The 17,498-nt window shown below is 30.5% G+C and overlaps 1 protein-coding gene across 1 annotated transcript; it reads left to right on the top strand.

Moving 5' to 3' along the window:
- The first annotated feature begins 75 nt into the window (after positions 1–75).
- On the top strand, positions 76–12,892 carry H (transcriptional corepressor hairless). Its single transcript, XM_070653014.1, has 4 exons — positions 76–671; positions 7,641–7,790; positions 7,871–9,949; positions 10,079–12,892. Exons 1-4 carry the CDS (start codon positions 437–439, stop codon positions 10,105–10,107), a joined length of 2,493 nt encoding a protein of 830 aa, XP_070509115.1. The 5' UTR covers positions 76–436; the 3' UTR covers positions 10,108–12,892.
- Positions 12,893–17,498: the final 4,606 nt, after the last annotated feature.

A 17,498-nucleotide genomic window follows, 5' to 3' on the forward strand; every position in this document is an offset into this window, starting at 1 on the left:
TCGACACAAACACATAAACGGATAAGCGAATATCCAACGCATTGTCGTAAAACTGACTGTAGTTTATAATAAACGACGAAAACGATTCATATAAATATTCCATCATATATTTTATTAACAAAAAATGTTCTTATATTTAATTAAAAAACACATAATTTTCGGTTAAATGCATTAACGGGAATGCATAGAAGCGATTTATGATGAGCGATGGCGTGAATATTGTGATATTTTAACAAATAAAAACAAAAAGTTTTTACAGAACTCGGATGGTTGGATAAAAAAAAAGTACATAAATCTATATTATATGTAGGAAAAGAGAAAAAAAAAGTGTGAAGAATTTTTTTTTTACATTACAATAAAAAATCTTTCTCTCGGCCGAGCCAAAGTAAGGAATAAAAAAAAAAAGGAAATAAAAAGTAATTTACTTAAAAATGACATGAAGCAAAAATTAAAGGAAAAATTTAATGTCGGAGATAAAGTGAAAAAAACAAATTTTACAAAATGTGTAAAAATGTCAAAAGAAGTTGAAAATTTGAAAAATGGAGTTTTAAATGGAGATTCTGTGATAAGTAATAATCACATTCAGCAACAACAGCATACGAAATTGAATAATTCTAATGTGGATTCGACAACGAAAGCGATTGTGGGCGGAAGATTACAGTTTTACAAAGGTAAATATCGCCCTCAATATGAGGCAAAAAAAAATCTACGTTTGATAAAAAAAATACATATATTTTTGATATTGCGTTGGGGAAACTGGAGTTTCTTTTCTTTTCTCTCTTGTTTCTGTCTTTTTCTCTTTCTCTTGTTTTGTCCATCTACCATCCGCCTGCTATTTTGCCTCCGAATCTTTTTTTTTTTTCATTTCATTTCTTCTCAAGAAGATTTTTCTTCATTCTTGCTGCTTTTTTTTTTTGCTTTGCTTTGCTTGTTGCCTTTTCTCTCTCTTTCTCTTATAATATTATTTCTACTTACTCCGTTTTTTTTCTGTCCGGATGTTGTATTTTTATTTTTTTTTTCTTTCTTTCCTTTTCATTATGAATGAAATGATGTTTGATCATATGCCGAATCTTGATTCTATAGTTTCCTTTTTAAAAAAAAATGCTCTCGCTCTCGCGCAGAAATTATTAAAAATTCATTCAATTTTTTTGAATGTTAAATTGAAGAATTTTTTTTGCGGATGTGATGTTGTGGGAGCGCATTTTACTTGTTAGTCTTAACGTTTTTGTTGAATTGCCGGAATTTGTGAGATTTTTAAGAGAAAAGTTGAAAATAATTTCTAAAAACATTTCGAATTTTCTGATATTTTCTGGATTAAGACAGATTTTACAATAATTGTTAACTTTTCATATTTAAAACTTAATCTTCACTCTTCTAATCAAAGTCTGGGCATTGAAAATCAACATGATTTTGAAAAATACAACAATTCTGATTAGGATATTCAATTTTTTGACATATTTATCCATTATTATAAATTTAATAACATTCAAACATTCGTATTAATTGAAATTAATACGTTCCAAGATCCTTAACTCTAATACATTAATCACATCCATTAAACAGTCAAAAATGATTTTTGATTAAACTTTAGCTAAAATTGCACATTTTGCAATAAATAATTTATTTGATTAATTCAAACCCTTCCTCACCCTAATTTCAAAGCATGCTGACTAAACAACTGTCTCTTTAAACTCTTTAAAGAGCTAGTTTTCATACACCTGCTCTCCTCTTCTATGTTATTGAAGCAAAATTTTGGTCCAGATTATCCAAAACACATAGTCTGTTGAGCAATGCTTCATGTAGTAGGCATTTGGAAGATTCATGTGATTTTCATTTGCTAAGCTTTTACTTACTTCTTGTTGATTGAGCCGTATATCGTAATTTTTATTGATTTGTGGATTAATATTATTACTCATTTTCCATTATCAAAAGGATTGTCCTCTTGAATGCTTTCCTGAAAGAGCTTTAGTATGACAGATACTTCTTCATCTGTGTCGCTCAGGTTTGGACATTTAAAAAGGCACGAAAATGATTTATAGTGTGATATAAGGAGAAGAGGAAGGATGAAGCTCAATTTTGTTACACAGTGCTATGAAGGAAGGAGTAAAGTCTAAAAAATGCTATGTTAATCCTTAAGTAACTTCAGTACTTTCTTTAATAGTAGCTATATAGTTACTAACTTAACTTACTTACTTTGCTGGTCGTACCGATTAATTGTGATTCATGACCTTCCTCAGATTTCGTCTTTAACTAGCTTTATCGCCGGCTACCGCTTGCCAATTTCCGATTCCAGCTAGTTATTATTAAATCCCAATTGTACTCAAAGTTAAATGAACTTGAACTCTTAAAAAAATCTCCAACAGCCAAACTGATTGTGCTTGTCATTCGAAATTTGCTAGCTTTCTGATAAAGCTGCAATCATTTTGATTGATGCAATTAAATTACTTTATTATTACTTCTTTGATAAAGTTGGGTGTACTTACTTATTTGAAGTATTCCGTCAAGCAACTTTTGATTAAATTGACAATCAAAATGAAATTTTTAAGAATTTGTCAATTAATTTCAAGCTTCATTGAAAGTGACTTAAGATTGGGATGTTAGGCTTCCAGGCAAGGAGCATGCTTTCATACAGATAGGCCACTGCGGTGCCTAAAAGCGGTCTGTTTACCAGTTAGGATTAATCTTCATTGATGAACCCTTTAGTTAATTCACTTCCAATGAACACAAGCCTTTAATCTTCATTTCCATAATTTAAACACATTTGACAAAAGCTGAATTTGATCAGAAAACAACAATAGCCCCATATAGCCATCAAGATAGGATTATTTATGATTGCACCTGCTTTGCAAAAAAAATACGAAATTTTCAAAGGTTTCATTGATATGTTTGTTCTTTTTAAAGACTGTTTGGCTTGTGCATTTGCCACATTTTGCTTACTAATAAATTAAATTACCAACAATTATTGCTAAATAGAGTTTTGCGGATAATGATATAATATTTCATAGGAAAAAGCATTTTAAAATCGCAACAATATCATTAGCCGCTTTAATATTTTTATCGCCTTTTTGGTGATTTGTAAATGTAAGCACAAACTGTATTTTTTTGATTACGATGACAACTTTTGCACTTGAAGTTAAATTATTAATCGATTACAGTTCAATCAAAGTTGGTCGTCAAGCCTTTATGATTCATGGTGTGGCTGTGAAAATCACAAATCTCGTTAGTTCTGGTGAAATTTAATATTTTTTTTCTCATAGGAAGTCGCTCATTTCTCTCATTTATGATTTTTTATTCCATATTTTCTCATTCCATCCATCCAGAAGTCAAGAATAATCGCCACCTTATCGCTTCTTGAAAATCTCATTTAGCACTGTATATCGTGCGAATGAATAATGTTAAGCTATATGTAATAGTGCCTCATTGTTTTGTTTGAAATTATTGTGTGTATGGAACGATATGGTAAACTAATTTTTCTAAGATCTCTTTAAACAACAATTTTCGGTAATGGTTCAGAGAGCATAGATGGGGTTTTTTTTTGTCGTTACACCTTCTTTCTCTCTCTCTCACTCTCTATGAACATCGCATTGTATTGTATTGTATGTTTATGTGCTGTATGTGCGTTAAAGAGTGCATATATTTTTTAAACAATAATTGTATTCATTCATACGTTTTGTCTTCTTTCTTGAGGGGGTTTTACTCATAACTTTGCACATATAGCTCACAAGTGTGCTGTCTCGTCAGCCATGACGGAGAATTTTTTGAGTTTACTTTTAAATTTGAGGTTCATTATACATTGCTTTGTGATTTAATCGTTACTGATGCATAGTGGGAAGATATTTCTTATTAAGGCTGTTGTTGATATGGTTGTGGAGTTGATTTGTAAGAGATGAACTCTTTGGGTTCATGATCTAGCTTCACTTTCCATGACTTCTGATCTAACTTCTATGATATCATCAGATTTTCTAGACAAATTGTCAATTTCTGCATTCTCTTCCATAACAAATCGCATCTAAGACTATCTGACTATAGTTCAGAGTGACACAAAGTGCCAAAACCTTCATAACACGAGAGCCACACGCTAAAGTACTCAAATATCAACAAATTCACACTTTAAACTTCCAGTAAAGTCATAAATTTCATGAGAATCTCACGAAGAAAAATTCAATTGAATTTTATGACAATTTTTGATGAGTTCTGTTTACTTATCTTTTGAAACTTTATGGATCACGAATGACAATATTGTGCATATGCTATTGTATAATAGACATTGAGATAAGGATGTTCATTTTTGATATAATAAGTATTAAATTGAATTCTGGTTTCCAAATTTGAGGCGCTTTTTTGCACATTTAGAATCCAGATTCCCAAAATCCAGCCAAATCTGGTTGATAAATATTGAGAAATTATGAGTTGAGATATTTACACCACATTTTTGAGTTCTGGTTAATACTTTACAGCACATGCCACTTTTTTTTTATCAGTTGTCACACTGGTTTCATTGTAATTTTGCGGTAAACCATATCCGTGGCCTTGTCACATATACTTTTAATGCTTATTTTAATTGCTCACAATCTTAATTTAACTTATCTTAACTGTTATTACATCATGTTGTTATTACATCATAAATTATGCTTACTTTGATAGGAAATCTTTAGAGCATTTCTTTATAATCTTGATGATTCAATGTTTTACTGAAAATTATGATTTAATTAACAATTTTGCGGGTTTTTAATGAAACAATTTATTCATACCTAATTGCTGAGTTGAATATTTCTGTTGAACTTCCTAATTCATTGATAATTCTTTTGTTCTTCCTCAATGAGGATTAAAATTAAATTGATTGAAATTCGGCGAATTCGAGAATTTAATATAAAAACAATAAGAGATGCAAAAGCGAATTCAGAGATGCGAAAGACTTTAAAAACGCAAGACAATAATATTCTAATTTCAAAGCTAACTTGATCGATGATTTATCGACTTCGAACTCTGCAGTTAATTCAAATACTACTTTTACTTCATAGAAGTCATTGTTTAGAATAAATTATACCAAAAAGAGTTCCTAGACTGCTCATAAAACGGCGCTATATTCCAATTTGCTTTTATCTCCAACATTCGGTCTTCAACACTGCAGCACATCTAAATTCCATGCTCTAAAAAGTAGCAATGTAGCAATTGAAGTAACATAAAACAAAATAAAATCTATAAAAATTCTTTTCATTCACTAAGCACGATGCCGATAAAAAAAAATAACAACAATTTTTCTTTTTTTCAAGCTCATAGCTAGACATATTTAAGTCGGCAGTTGTATTTAGTATCATGTGCTTTAATTAACAATGAGTACATATATGCGCGGCATTAAGTAACGGAGCATTTTCTTAGGCACATACTAAACACATCATTTTAAAATTATGTGCAAAATAGCACTCATTCCTGTGGTGATTATTTTTCATGATGATACAGAAATGAAATATGTAAAGAACTGCCGAAAAAACGGGAGTCTTTTGCATTCATAGCAATATTATTATTATTTTGTTAAGAACTCTTAAAAAAAAGTTTTTACTTCGCGGATTTTTTACGCTGGCTGTGTTTTCATTTCTCATTCTCTCGTCTTCTGTTAGCTGTTATTGCCTTCGAACAGCAAAAACAACAACAGAATTTCTCTTTAGGCCGTTTCAAGCTTGAAATATAACAATAAACACATTACATTGAGTCAAATAGCAACAATTATTCGGATCAAGGTATCATATTCAGTATTCAGGAATTATAAAAGTACTCGCGCTCGCCTACACCTGATTCCTCACTGCACACACGTTATTTCTCTTGCTCTGCTCATTTCTTTCCATCCATCTTTCTCACTCACTTTACTTTATTGTTGTATTGTCTTCCAATGTGCCTTGCAAATGGATATATATTCATGCAAAACAAAACAATATGGAAATTAAGCAACAGTCGAACCAAAAAGCACTAAAAGAATTAAATATATATAAAAAAAAGTATAGTTAAATGAATGAAGGAAGAGAAAGAGAAATGGAAAAAAATAAGAAAATATTGTGGAACAAAAATGGAGAGTGATTCTCAATACAACATCATTATAAATTATGATAATTTCATACATGTATAAATTACCAATTTTGTGGGAGATACTGTTCTGACATATTCAAAGCGAAAAGAATTGGAAGTTGAAAAATGAATTGAATTTGGTTATTAAGCGCTTTAAACTGGACCAAAGTCTTCTGTTATGCTTTAACGTTCATTTGAGATTTGAATAATATTTATTGTGCATAGTTGAAAACCCCTTTTGTTATTGAACTCCAAAGAATAAACATCATTTTGAAGAATTAAAATCCGTATTTAAAAACCTTATTCTGAGGTTTAAAACGTCATGTAGACGCAAGTAGATGAATCACCTTTTGATAATACTGTTTTATCTCCATAATCCATACTCTTAAGTTGACTGATTAGTCAACAAACCTGCAATTTCCGAAATAATCCCATAACATTACCTTTTATCGATCAAATTAAGATCCAAACTGGATGTTTTGTTTACAATCCGATGAAATTGACCCTTAGGCTTAAAATGAGAATAAATTATCTTCGATTTCATTTAAATATGCAGCAGATGATTGAATATAAAATTTCTGAAGCCTCATTTTCTTGGTAATAATTCATTGTTATACTAATAAACCCCGTTATTGGGGTAGGAAACTGATTTTATAAGCAGGAAGAGTATCCGGCTTGAAGTTAAAAAGAATGCAATGCAGAAAAATCAAGACTATAGAATTGTTCGCTGACTTTAATTATAATCTTTATTGATTACCTGCTATCTTAAAGTATTTTATGACTTAATTATCCATGATATAAGTAAAAAATCCCCGATTTAATGACGTAGATCAACAAAATTCCCGCGTTTTTCTTTTAATTAGGAATACTTGTTTACCTATCAGAATTCGTACTACTTGAGTAATATGATATTAATTGAAGAGACATGATAATTTTACTATAATGAAATGATCGTGAGATTAGACTTAAAGCATGCGTTCCTATATCCCGGATTATTATAACTTATGTTATCGTTAAATTTGCTCCTATTATAGTTTTAGAATAACATGGATATAACTTAGAATATATTGCAAAAGTTCTTATCCTTTGGACTATCAAATGCTGTTGGGATGTGTGACACAATCCCCACTTAAACCTTTTCTTCGGGAGAGCGGTTGCTCAGTTGTATTGGACCAAGTTAGTTAAGTTGCTAAATAACAAGATTATATAATCTGGACCAACGGCAGTACTTCCCAGTCATCCTCTCCTTTCATATTCTAATTTCCAAATTTGATTATGATCGAGTCATAATTCTAAATTTCAACATAAATCAAACCAAAAACCAACGTAAAATATCAATAAATCCCAAAAACCTACCTAAAAAGTTCATTAAATTCTCATAAACCCAAAATCAATTATAGTACTCTTAAAGCAGACAAAATTAATTCAAAGAACTCAATTTCATCGTTGAATATAATGGATATGTTCTAACGACCTCATTCATCCACATTTCTTTCTTGTTATTTCATTCTATTTTTTTATTCATTTTCTCCTTTTAAATATAATATGTATCTATTTATTCTTTTCATGTACACGAATAGATGGAAAATTTATATTGGAACTAGCACGTGCGCGTGAAGGCGAAAAAACTGGATGGATATCTGTACCTAGAAAAACGTTTTGGCCGCCGACAATATCAACAAATTCAAGTACAACATTTAGCAAACATGAAAGCTCTACATCGCTAAGTTGTGAGTATATAACGAGTCAAGGAATTCCTATGAATCATGTCTGAATAAATTACTATTATTTGTTGTATTGTTACTTATAGATTCAGATGACAATAGTTCCATACAGTCATCACCATGGCAGAGAGATCATTGCTGGAAACAATCGAGACCTCGTCACAATATCTCAAAGGAAATGACCTTTTTCTACAATCGTCCAACACGTCTTTATTTAACAGGCGATTGCCAAAAAGTTTCACGACTTATGCGTCGTCGTCCATTACACAAATGTGGAACAATAAAATTTAATGATGATAATATTAAAAGGGAGAAGAAAGTCTATGGTGATGATGTGGTGACATCAAGTACGGATAAGAAAAGTGAAAATGAGAGTGATGGTAAGGAATCAACATCATCCTCAACGTCATCGCCAAATGATTCAAAAGAGAGTATTAGTGATACATTGGATAACAATAATAAGCTAACAGATACAACAACAGCATCAACAACAAGTACATCCGTAAAGATGAGTCAACATAAATTGGATAAAATTCTAAAGAAACTTGCTGATAGAATATCAACGAAATTAGCACTTAATGGTAATAGCACAAATGGACATCATGCTAATAATAATAATAACAATAATAATCATACAACATCGAATTTACCGCCAACAAGTTATTCGCTTGCATCGCACATTGTAAATTCAATAAATACCCAACCGCATCAGCATGTATCGCCACGTAAGAGAATTTTAAGGGAACTTGAGAAGGTGTCACTAGAGGATACAAAGAGATCTAGACCGAAAACAAATGCAACAATAAATGGAAATGTGACTGCAACATTGAATAATAATAATAATAATAATCATAATAATATTAATAACAATACATTCTCAAATGGAAGTCTGATAAAAACTGAAAAAGCACCGACCGTTTCTCGTCCAATTAGCAGTTATAGTATTACATCACTGTTAGCTCATAATACGTCGACAGGCTGTAATAATCTAAATAATAATAATAGTATTAATTCAAATGACTCATTATCAACTAGTCACTTTCATCAGCAACCGCAACAACAGCAGAGATTATCTCTTAATTCTCCACCAACACCGCCAATGGCAAAATCTCCTCAAATGATGCACAATAAACGAAAATCGCCAAATACGTCGCCGCCTAGACTAAATCAATCGATAGGATCACCATCCCAAAGTCCAAGTCCCGAGCATCATGCTTTTCATAAATATCGTCCAATAACGACAACACCCACGTCAAATCCTGCATCATCGTCACCATACAATAGCAGTTATCATTCACCGAATTATATGCGTGGTTCACCATCACCTCATGATAGATTACGTACTACTGGAAATTTCCAACATTCACCCTCTCATTATGGAACGTCTTCGCCACAACAACAACAAAATTATAGTGTTGGTGTGGCACATAGAGATTCCTCATTATCGCCAAATGTCGAGAGATCATCGACAATGTCAAATAATAATAATAATAATAATCGAAGTACTCCAACGAGTTCAAGTAGTGGAATTAGGACTGTTCCAAAGAAAACGGCTGCACTAAGGCAACAATTTAGTTCACCGACAATGGAAAGTTCAAATAAAATCAGTAAATCAGCGCCGACAGCGACTGCATTACAAAATATGAAGAATGATAAGCCAATGGATGTTGATTCATTGCTTAGACCTTCAGCATTAATTCCACCATCACCAATATCAGCTGCTATTGGACATCCTGCCGCACCATTAAGTCACTATCCGTACATGTATCCGCCGTTAAGTTACTTACAACCAACTGTTCCGCCATATTATCCTTCATTTTATAATCCAGCAATGATGGCAGCAGCGGCGGCAGCAGCTTACAGATTTCCAATACCTGGATATCCACCAACGGCTACTTCATTATCTCCCGTATCAAATACACATACACCATCTCAAATTACAAATCCTTCATCGGCGCCATCGTCGAATCATTATGATAAGAATTCAAATGGACATCCAAGAAGTTCATCAATCTCCTCATCACCGCCAGAAGCAACAACAACTCATCATCATTCATACGTACCTACATCGCCTTGGAATCCAATTTCATTAACAAATCATCATCATCATTCCATCAGTGATGGTAATAATTTAATTTCAAAAGTAAAGGATGAACAAAGTTCAGGTGAGTACAAGCTCATGCTTGTAATTGATGAGATTACTTTAGTTACTGTGTGTGCTAAAAAGGAAGAGAGAATTATGTATAACAAGACAATGATTGATTACATTTTTGTTTATGCTTCTTTTTTTGCAGACGTCCCACTTAATTTATCGAAACATTAGGACCAGAGAAAATGTTAATTGAAACAACAATCAGGACAATTTTTTCTTATTGGAAAAAAAATCTATATATATATATTTGTAATAACATAATTAAGAAGTAAGTAACACACACTATTGAGGATGAAAAAGTGAACAATCAACAACCAAAGTCTGAATTTAAAAAAAAAAATTATGAGATATGAAAATGTAATTTACAATTTCCTGCGATGTGAATAGATGATATGAAGGACAAATGGAAGGTAGATGAGGATTGATGTGGTAGTATGTGGTGCTAATTAAGGATGTATAGAGAGACTTGAGTGTTACCTTGAATATTAGGATTAGAGTCAATTCTTGGTAATCTACTCTAATAAGATTCCAGAGAATAAGAGACTCTTCCACACAACATAGTTCGAGTAAGACTCGAACTCACGCCCTCTGGACTATATGTCAAGTGCTCTTACTTATTGAGCTATCAGGGGTTGTTAGGGAGCGTGACACAATGCTCATTTCAATCTTTTTCTCTATGAAGTAATCATCGCTAAGCTCTTATCGTTCGATTAGAGCAAGCAGTCAATCCAACATTATGGTTTGACCCGGCTTGACCAAAATCTCTGGATTATAGCTAGCATTCTGTATTAATATGAGGATCAAATTGCTTGATGTGTCATAGGGTGCAAATACTAGTCTATATCCAAAGATATGACAAACAGTAATCCTAGTGATGACTGCAACAGCGGTGAATCATATGTCTAGTTACAAACTTGCTATTTTATGTCAAGCTACTCAAATGCCAAGTTCATAATTAGTAGTACTGTTGTTTTGTACGGTAAAGTTGACTCCAGGTGTATACACCTATCCCTTATCTATACTCAAGGTACACTTGCACCTGCCCTTGCTTCTGCCATACTAGAAATGAGGATATCCACCAAATAAAGGTGTAGAAGTAGGTGTGTACCGGGAAATGGTGCCCAAGTCGAACTCAATTCCAAATAAAATTCGAGTCGACTTCGAGGTCTACCTTAAAGTATTCGGATGACTCAACTCAAACATTAGAACTGCAAACTACCACATCAACCTTCCGCCACACTTCCAAAAGTCCAATAGATGAGAAACAAATCAACATTTTGACAATGTATTGATGGTGAATTAAAAACCAATTAGACAAGTTATTAAGAGAAAAAATCAGGCACTTTAAGGACACATAACACATACACACAAAAGAATTCATGAATTATATATATTTAAGATGAATATTGAGAAATATTTTCATAAATATTTACAAAAAAAAGTAACAATTTTTACAACAAAGGATGAATAAAAAACAAAAAAATGACGAAAATAATAATATAATTAAAGATTTTAATAAACGATTTATAAGGAAGACATTCAAGGAACATAATAATTTTATAGATGATAAGAAGAAGTAAAAATCTATTTATGATTGTAAAAAAAATTTCTACTTAGGCCATGGAAAGACTTTTTTTTTTTGGAAATGGCATAACATTACACAAGATTTAAATTATAAGAAAATGACAGAAACAAAGAAAATCTGCTGATAAAATTACATAAATTATTGAAGAAAATGATGTATTTTTGATAATCGTTTGGATGGGATGTAAAAAATTAAGCGAGACGCGAACAAGAAACTTCTTTTTTTTATTTCGTGTGTAGTTGAACATTTCAATTAAGGAAAATTCACATTTTTCGGAATTAAAATCTTCAATTTGATGGTAGAATTACATGGTAACATTAATTTTTTTTCAATGTTTCATGTCGCTCGGGATTTTTCAAAGTCAATTTTTAAATGCGCTAAATTATATACCTATAGCAAGAAATAATATATTTTTGGGGGGAGGATTTAAGTGATTGGAGATGATTATTTTTAATGAACTGGATTTGAGTGGAAGTTTGTTGATAAGAAGTGAAAATTCATCTAAAAAGCACATTTTTACGTACGTATTTTGATCAAATGTACATTTTTACGTACGTATTTTGATCAAACGTACATTTTTACGTACGTATTTTGAAAAAATTTACATTTTTACGTACGTATTTTGAACAAATCGTACAATTTTACGTACGTTTTTTGATTAAACGTACAATTTTTCGTACGTATTTTGATAAAAGTATTTGTACGTAAGTAATTTGACTTATGTATTTTTACGTACGTAATTTTATTTACGTTTTGATACGTAAATTGTAAACTTTCAAAAATCAACAATCTTTCTACAATAACTAAACATCAAATTACTTCCACTACAGTTCACCACTACAATGCCAACAAAAAATCATTCTCCATCCACTTTCATCCCAAAAACTAAAAAGGAGTATAAAATTAATTCGATGGAAAATTCTTTGTTCAATGTAAAATGCTTTGTTCGTGTTTAATTAAATTAACAAAAAAAGAAAAAAAAAATATTTTGGCATGATACGTATGTCTTATGATGGTGATAGAATTAATGGGCTTTCATATTTAAAAAAAAATTGATAATATACACATTGGCAGGCACAGTATAAAAGAAAACAAAAATTGGATCATAAATGGAATCTCAAGAATGAAATTTAATTAACTTTTTTTTTTAATTGATATAAAAGTATAATCCCATAGACTGAGCTGTAGATTTTTTAGAAAGAAGGATGAAAAAAAAATGTATTTTTACAAAATTTTCTGAAAAGTTTTTTGACCAATTTGACGATCATTTTACACATAAATGAGAAGAGAGTATTTACAAGCAGATTTATACCTTATAAGGGGGTTGTTTGGAAGTGATGTCTATCAATAAATGGAATTATTGGACATTCTAACTATACGAGTGGCACAACATAATCACTAGGACAGATATACAGTCGCAGTACTGACTGTTAAACTTAAAAATGTCACAGAAGTGTCCTAACTGATCCTTACGGAAATCCAGTTCCAGACTAGCGTGACTCTGACTTCATGTCAGATTTGAGTTAGTCTGTAGTCGGATGACCGAATCATTTATTCGCCATGTTCCTTCCGGGTTTTGAATTGAATCAGGTTTGAGGTTATGTACCTAAAATTCCATCTTTTGAAGGACCATCACTTACAAATCACCCCCAAATATAAAATTTCACAACTTTTTATTTGCATAAAGAATAATATTGAAGCTTAAAAATTTTTATATAAAATGTATTAAGATCATCATATTCCAATTTTTAAAGGAACTATTCGCACAATATACAAAACATTCCAAATAAAACCATTCTATTTCGCCAAGTGCAATCAGTGAAGATTTTATGCTGAAAAAAATTTTTTTAAATTCAATGCTACAAAAACATAAAAAAAATTGCGTCAATGTGCCTTTATAAAAATATATTTTTTAAAGCGAAAACAAAAACTTTTGGAAATGACAAATTTTTGCACAAAAAAAAAAACTGTCATAAAAGTTCATTTTAAGAAGCTCCAGTTTCGTGCGCAATTTCTCAACAGAACCTTTCATTTTTCCACTCAATTAAGAGACATCCTTTTGACATGGATGTCGCAGAAAAGTGAAAAGTTTTGAGGTCACATGAGAAATTATATAAAAATATTCTGAGGAACTTCAGGATGACGAAAATTGATTATATATCCTTGTCCTGAAGCTTCTCAGCTGAACTACACAACGTTGGAGCTTCTTATTGACCTTTTGTTCATGACAGAATTTACAAAACAGCGATTCAATATAAAGAATTTTACAAATTTAATCCTTTCCAAACTTCAAACTCAAAACAATCTCTTCAGTGTGCCAAAAAAATTATGAAAAATCCTCTTCTTTATTCCTATATAGACTTATGTGCTGGCTGTATTAGGCTTTAGACTTGTTTATTTATTGATTTGTGTTGATATTTTTAGATTTTTGAGGTTAAACATTTAAATTTCTTGAAAAATCTTTACTGGATCTTCAAAATAATCCAGTTAACATTTACAAAAGCATCAAAAAGTAAACAAACCTTTAAATAAGCAAGATTACAGCCTAATAAAGCACATTATATTTTTAAAGATTCATAAATTTACAGAATTTTCCGAAAATTCTTCAATATTTTCACCACGAACCAATTGAAAATCTCGGAAAATCCAATAAATTTATGAATCCTTAACATCTTCATATACAAGTCATTGAAATCAAACCAACTCTGGCATGTTATTGCATTTAATTTATGATTTAAAACGAGTAATTAGTTGAATGGACTTAATAGAATTCAAAATATAATTAAATATAGAGGCAGGGATAACAAAAAACACAAAAAAATGTTCAGACTTTTTAGAAATTTTCATACAAAGAAAAACATTAAATTAACAAAAATAAAGAAATATAAGCCTTGAAATGGAGTTAATTAGTCCGTGTAATGATAATCGGACGACAACTTGTTGTGGATGGAAGGATTAGCCTAAAAGTGATTCTGGATGAAAATTGAGAATTAATTAAGGATTTGTGGTTTGTTTGGAGTAAGATCTGGATTGGATCGATGTAATACAAAGAAATCAGAAAAATCAAATTTGCCCCAGTGCACCGTTCTGTAGAATTACCCAATTCAGCTTCATATTTGAAGCAACTTCTTGCAACCTTCCATCCATCCACAAAAAACTAAACAAACTAATAAAAAACCAATCAAAAAAACTTCAAAACTTCCGTCAAATTGAATCAGAAAGTGATCAACAAATTAAAGAGAAGAAAACTTAAATTTTCATGAAAAAAAGAACTAAGAACTAGAAGATGCAAATGCGAGCATTTTCCAAAATGATAATCAACATATAGATTTAGATTAATTATCATAAATAGCATCAAGATGAAAAAAGAAAAACAAAAAAAAAAATGTCGCTTAAAAATGATTAGTTAAGTAAGAAAAAAATAATTAAAAACAATTCCTTAGACTTACATTATGTTGTAAATGCGATGGACTATATATTTGTAGATTTTTAAGTTTTTTCATGAATATCGATATAATTTTAAATTTTTAATTATACTTATATGGATATTTCTCAAAGCATAATTTAATCAAAATGTGTTTTTTTCCTTTAATTTTATCCTTTAAATTTTAAGGGCTTGAGGATCATAAGAAATGTGGATAGAATATTAAAAAAAAATATTAAGTCTTTTTTGATGGATTTTTTTTCTACTTTATGGAAAAAATTAATTGTCGTAATGAGAAAAAAAAATATAGTAATTATATGCATTGTATAATATGGAAATGACTTCTTTGTTTTTGCTTAATATTAATTTCACAGAAATGAGTAAAACAAAAAGAATGAAAAAATTGTAGATTAGTTATTATAATTAATAATATTATAATTTTTAATTCACTTAAATATTTACTCTCAATTTTTAAATCTCATTTTTCGATGCTAAGTTAAATTTAATCCAATATAAAAAAACAAGATTGAGGATGATAAGTTATTATGCAATGCAATTATAAGTAACAGGAATATTAATTAATTGACAACTTGATCTGTTTCTGTGTTTTACGTCGATAGATTCTATTTGATTTAGATTTAACTGAGACCTTTACTAGGGTTTGATCTATTGATCTAATGGTACCCTAGAAGGGTGTCCTAGTGTAAACTCTACCCAGTACTCTTTCTGAGTGGACGAAGATCCCTAATAACTAAGATTTGACAATTGCATGCAAGTATGCGCATGTAAATATATATAATTACATGTAAATTGCAGCACTTGTATGCAATTATCGAATTCCAGTTATAACTAGTTAATGGTAAGCCAAGGGTCAAATAATAACGCCCTACAATTCATATCGGATCAATAAGAACTAAACATTATCAGGGTAAGATACTATCGCTGGAAGTCGACTCATTTAAATGTCTAGTCGATTCGATTTGAGCCGACTGTTCCATCCAAAGTTAGAGTCGCCATCGAGCTATGATATAAACCCTACCCGATTCGACAGTTTTGATTAGTTGACTAGTTGCATTATTACTTTTAGGAATGACAAATGTTTATGAACTTAAAAGAAGCAATCTTTAGAACTTTTTATATACAACTAGTATTACTTTACTTTAGCTAGGCTAGTTTAGAGCAGTGCTTCTCAAACTAAGCCTTGCGAGCTTAGGTTGTTTGAAGTCCATGAACTAAGCAAGACTTAACTTATGGACACAATAATAATCCCTAGATTTAACCTCAACTCGAAAATATCAACAAACCTTAGAATTAAGTGTAAATTTTAAGGTTTATCCAAAAATGTAGGGCTGCAGACAAAATATGCATTGCTGCAGCCTTGAACGAGCTGTAAGGTACAACCGAAGCTGAAGCCAGTGCATCTAAAATGCAGGCTTTTGGTTCCTGGTCGTAAATTTGATTGAATACAAACAAATTTTAAGTCCAAGGCTCTAGATTTCTAGGATTTGACTGGATCAATCCTAGCAATTCAAAATTCCAATTAATGATCAGCTTGTGACTCATAATCAGTCAAAGAAAAATAGTAAAATTGCCGTAAAACACAGAAACCATCAAGTCTATAGAAATAATTGCTGAGGAAAAGACACAAGACATATAAAACTAATTATATATTAATTTTTATAAGAAATTGTATCCTCATTTCAGCAGTATTTTTTTTTATTTTGAATTATGATAACGCACACAAGACATGAATCGTGAATTGACTCGTGCAGATTTATCATTGAGCTTAATTAAATAATTTCCTCTCATTTTTTTTAATGATTTCTTTTCATGCGTCAATTCAGAGCTCTCTAAAAATATATATAAAAAGTATATATGAAGATGAAAAAAAAAAAAAAATTTAAAAATGATTCCATTTTAAAACACAAAAATCCTTAATTAATCAAATGATGAAAAAAAATCCACACATTAAAAATTTTTTTGTGAGAATTGTGTGCAATTTAAAAAATTCTTTTTTAATATATAATTTGTAGAAAAGGCAAGGATGAAAAAATTTTCTTTAATTAATTATCGAAATTATATAAAAAAAAATAAACAGCTGAAAAAAAAAAGATGAAAAAAACTAACAAGAAATGCATTATATTGAATATTTTTACTCAAGATGATAAAATGAAATAAAAGATTAATTTTAAAAATAAATAACAATTTTTTTGTTTGTATTTGTTACTTGCTGTTTGTTTATATTTTCAGGAAATAGTCCACATTTTGCCGGTTGAAGTAAATAGTGTCAATCACTCTTGATTTTTTTTGTAACGGAAATTAACGGTCACAAAAATTTTGAATTTTTTTCGCGGAAAAATGTGAGTTTTGAATTTTTGAAAACCGTTAATTTCAATGGCTACTTTTCTCATCAATTTTTAGTTAATTACGGAATATTAACAGAAATCCAGTAACATTACCTGTTAGTTGACAAACTCATCCATCCAAAACAATAATAAACAAGAAAGTTGCACGATTATTAAGCACCTAAATTTGACATTTTTAGAAACTTTT

Source organism: Chironomus tepperi, unplaced genomic scaffold (assembly GCF_022539635.2).
Source record: "Chironomus tepperi strain 1889 unplaced genomic scaffold, CSIRO-AGI_Ctep_v1 contig_8, whole genome shotgun sequence".
Taxonomy (NCBI): domain Eukaryota; kingdom Metazoa; phylum Arthropoda; class Insecta; order Diptera; family Chironomidae; genus Chironomus; species Chironomus tepperi.

Bases quoted from the DNA above. Each gene is read 5' to 3' on its own strand.
- H (XM_070653014.1), top strand. From the start codon at position 437: ATGAAGCAAAAATTAAAGGAAAAATTTAATGTCGGAGATAAAGTGAAA. The intron at 672-7,640 runs GTAAATATCGCC...GTACACGAATAG, and splicing joins AAGATTACAGTTTTACAAAG to ATGGAAAATTTATATTGGAA. The intron at 9,950-10,078 runs GTGAGTACAAGC...CTTTTTTTGCAG, and splicing joins AAAGGATGAACAAAGTTCAG to ACGTCCCACTTAATTTATCG.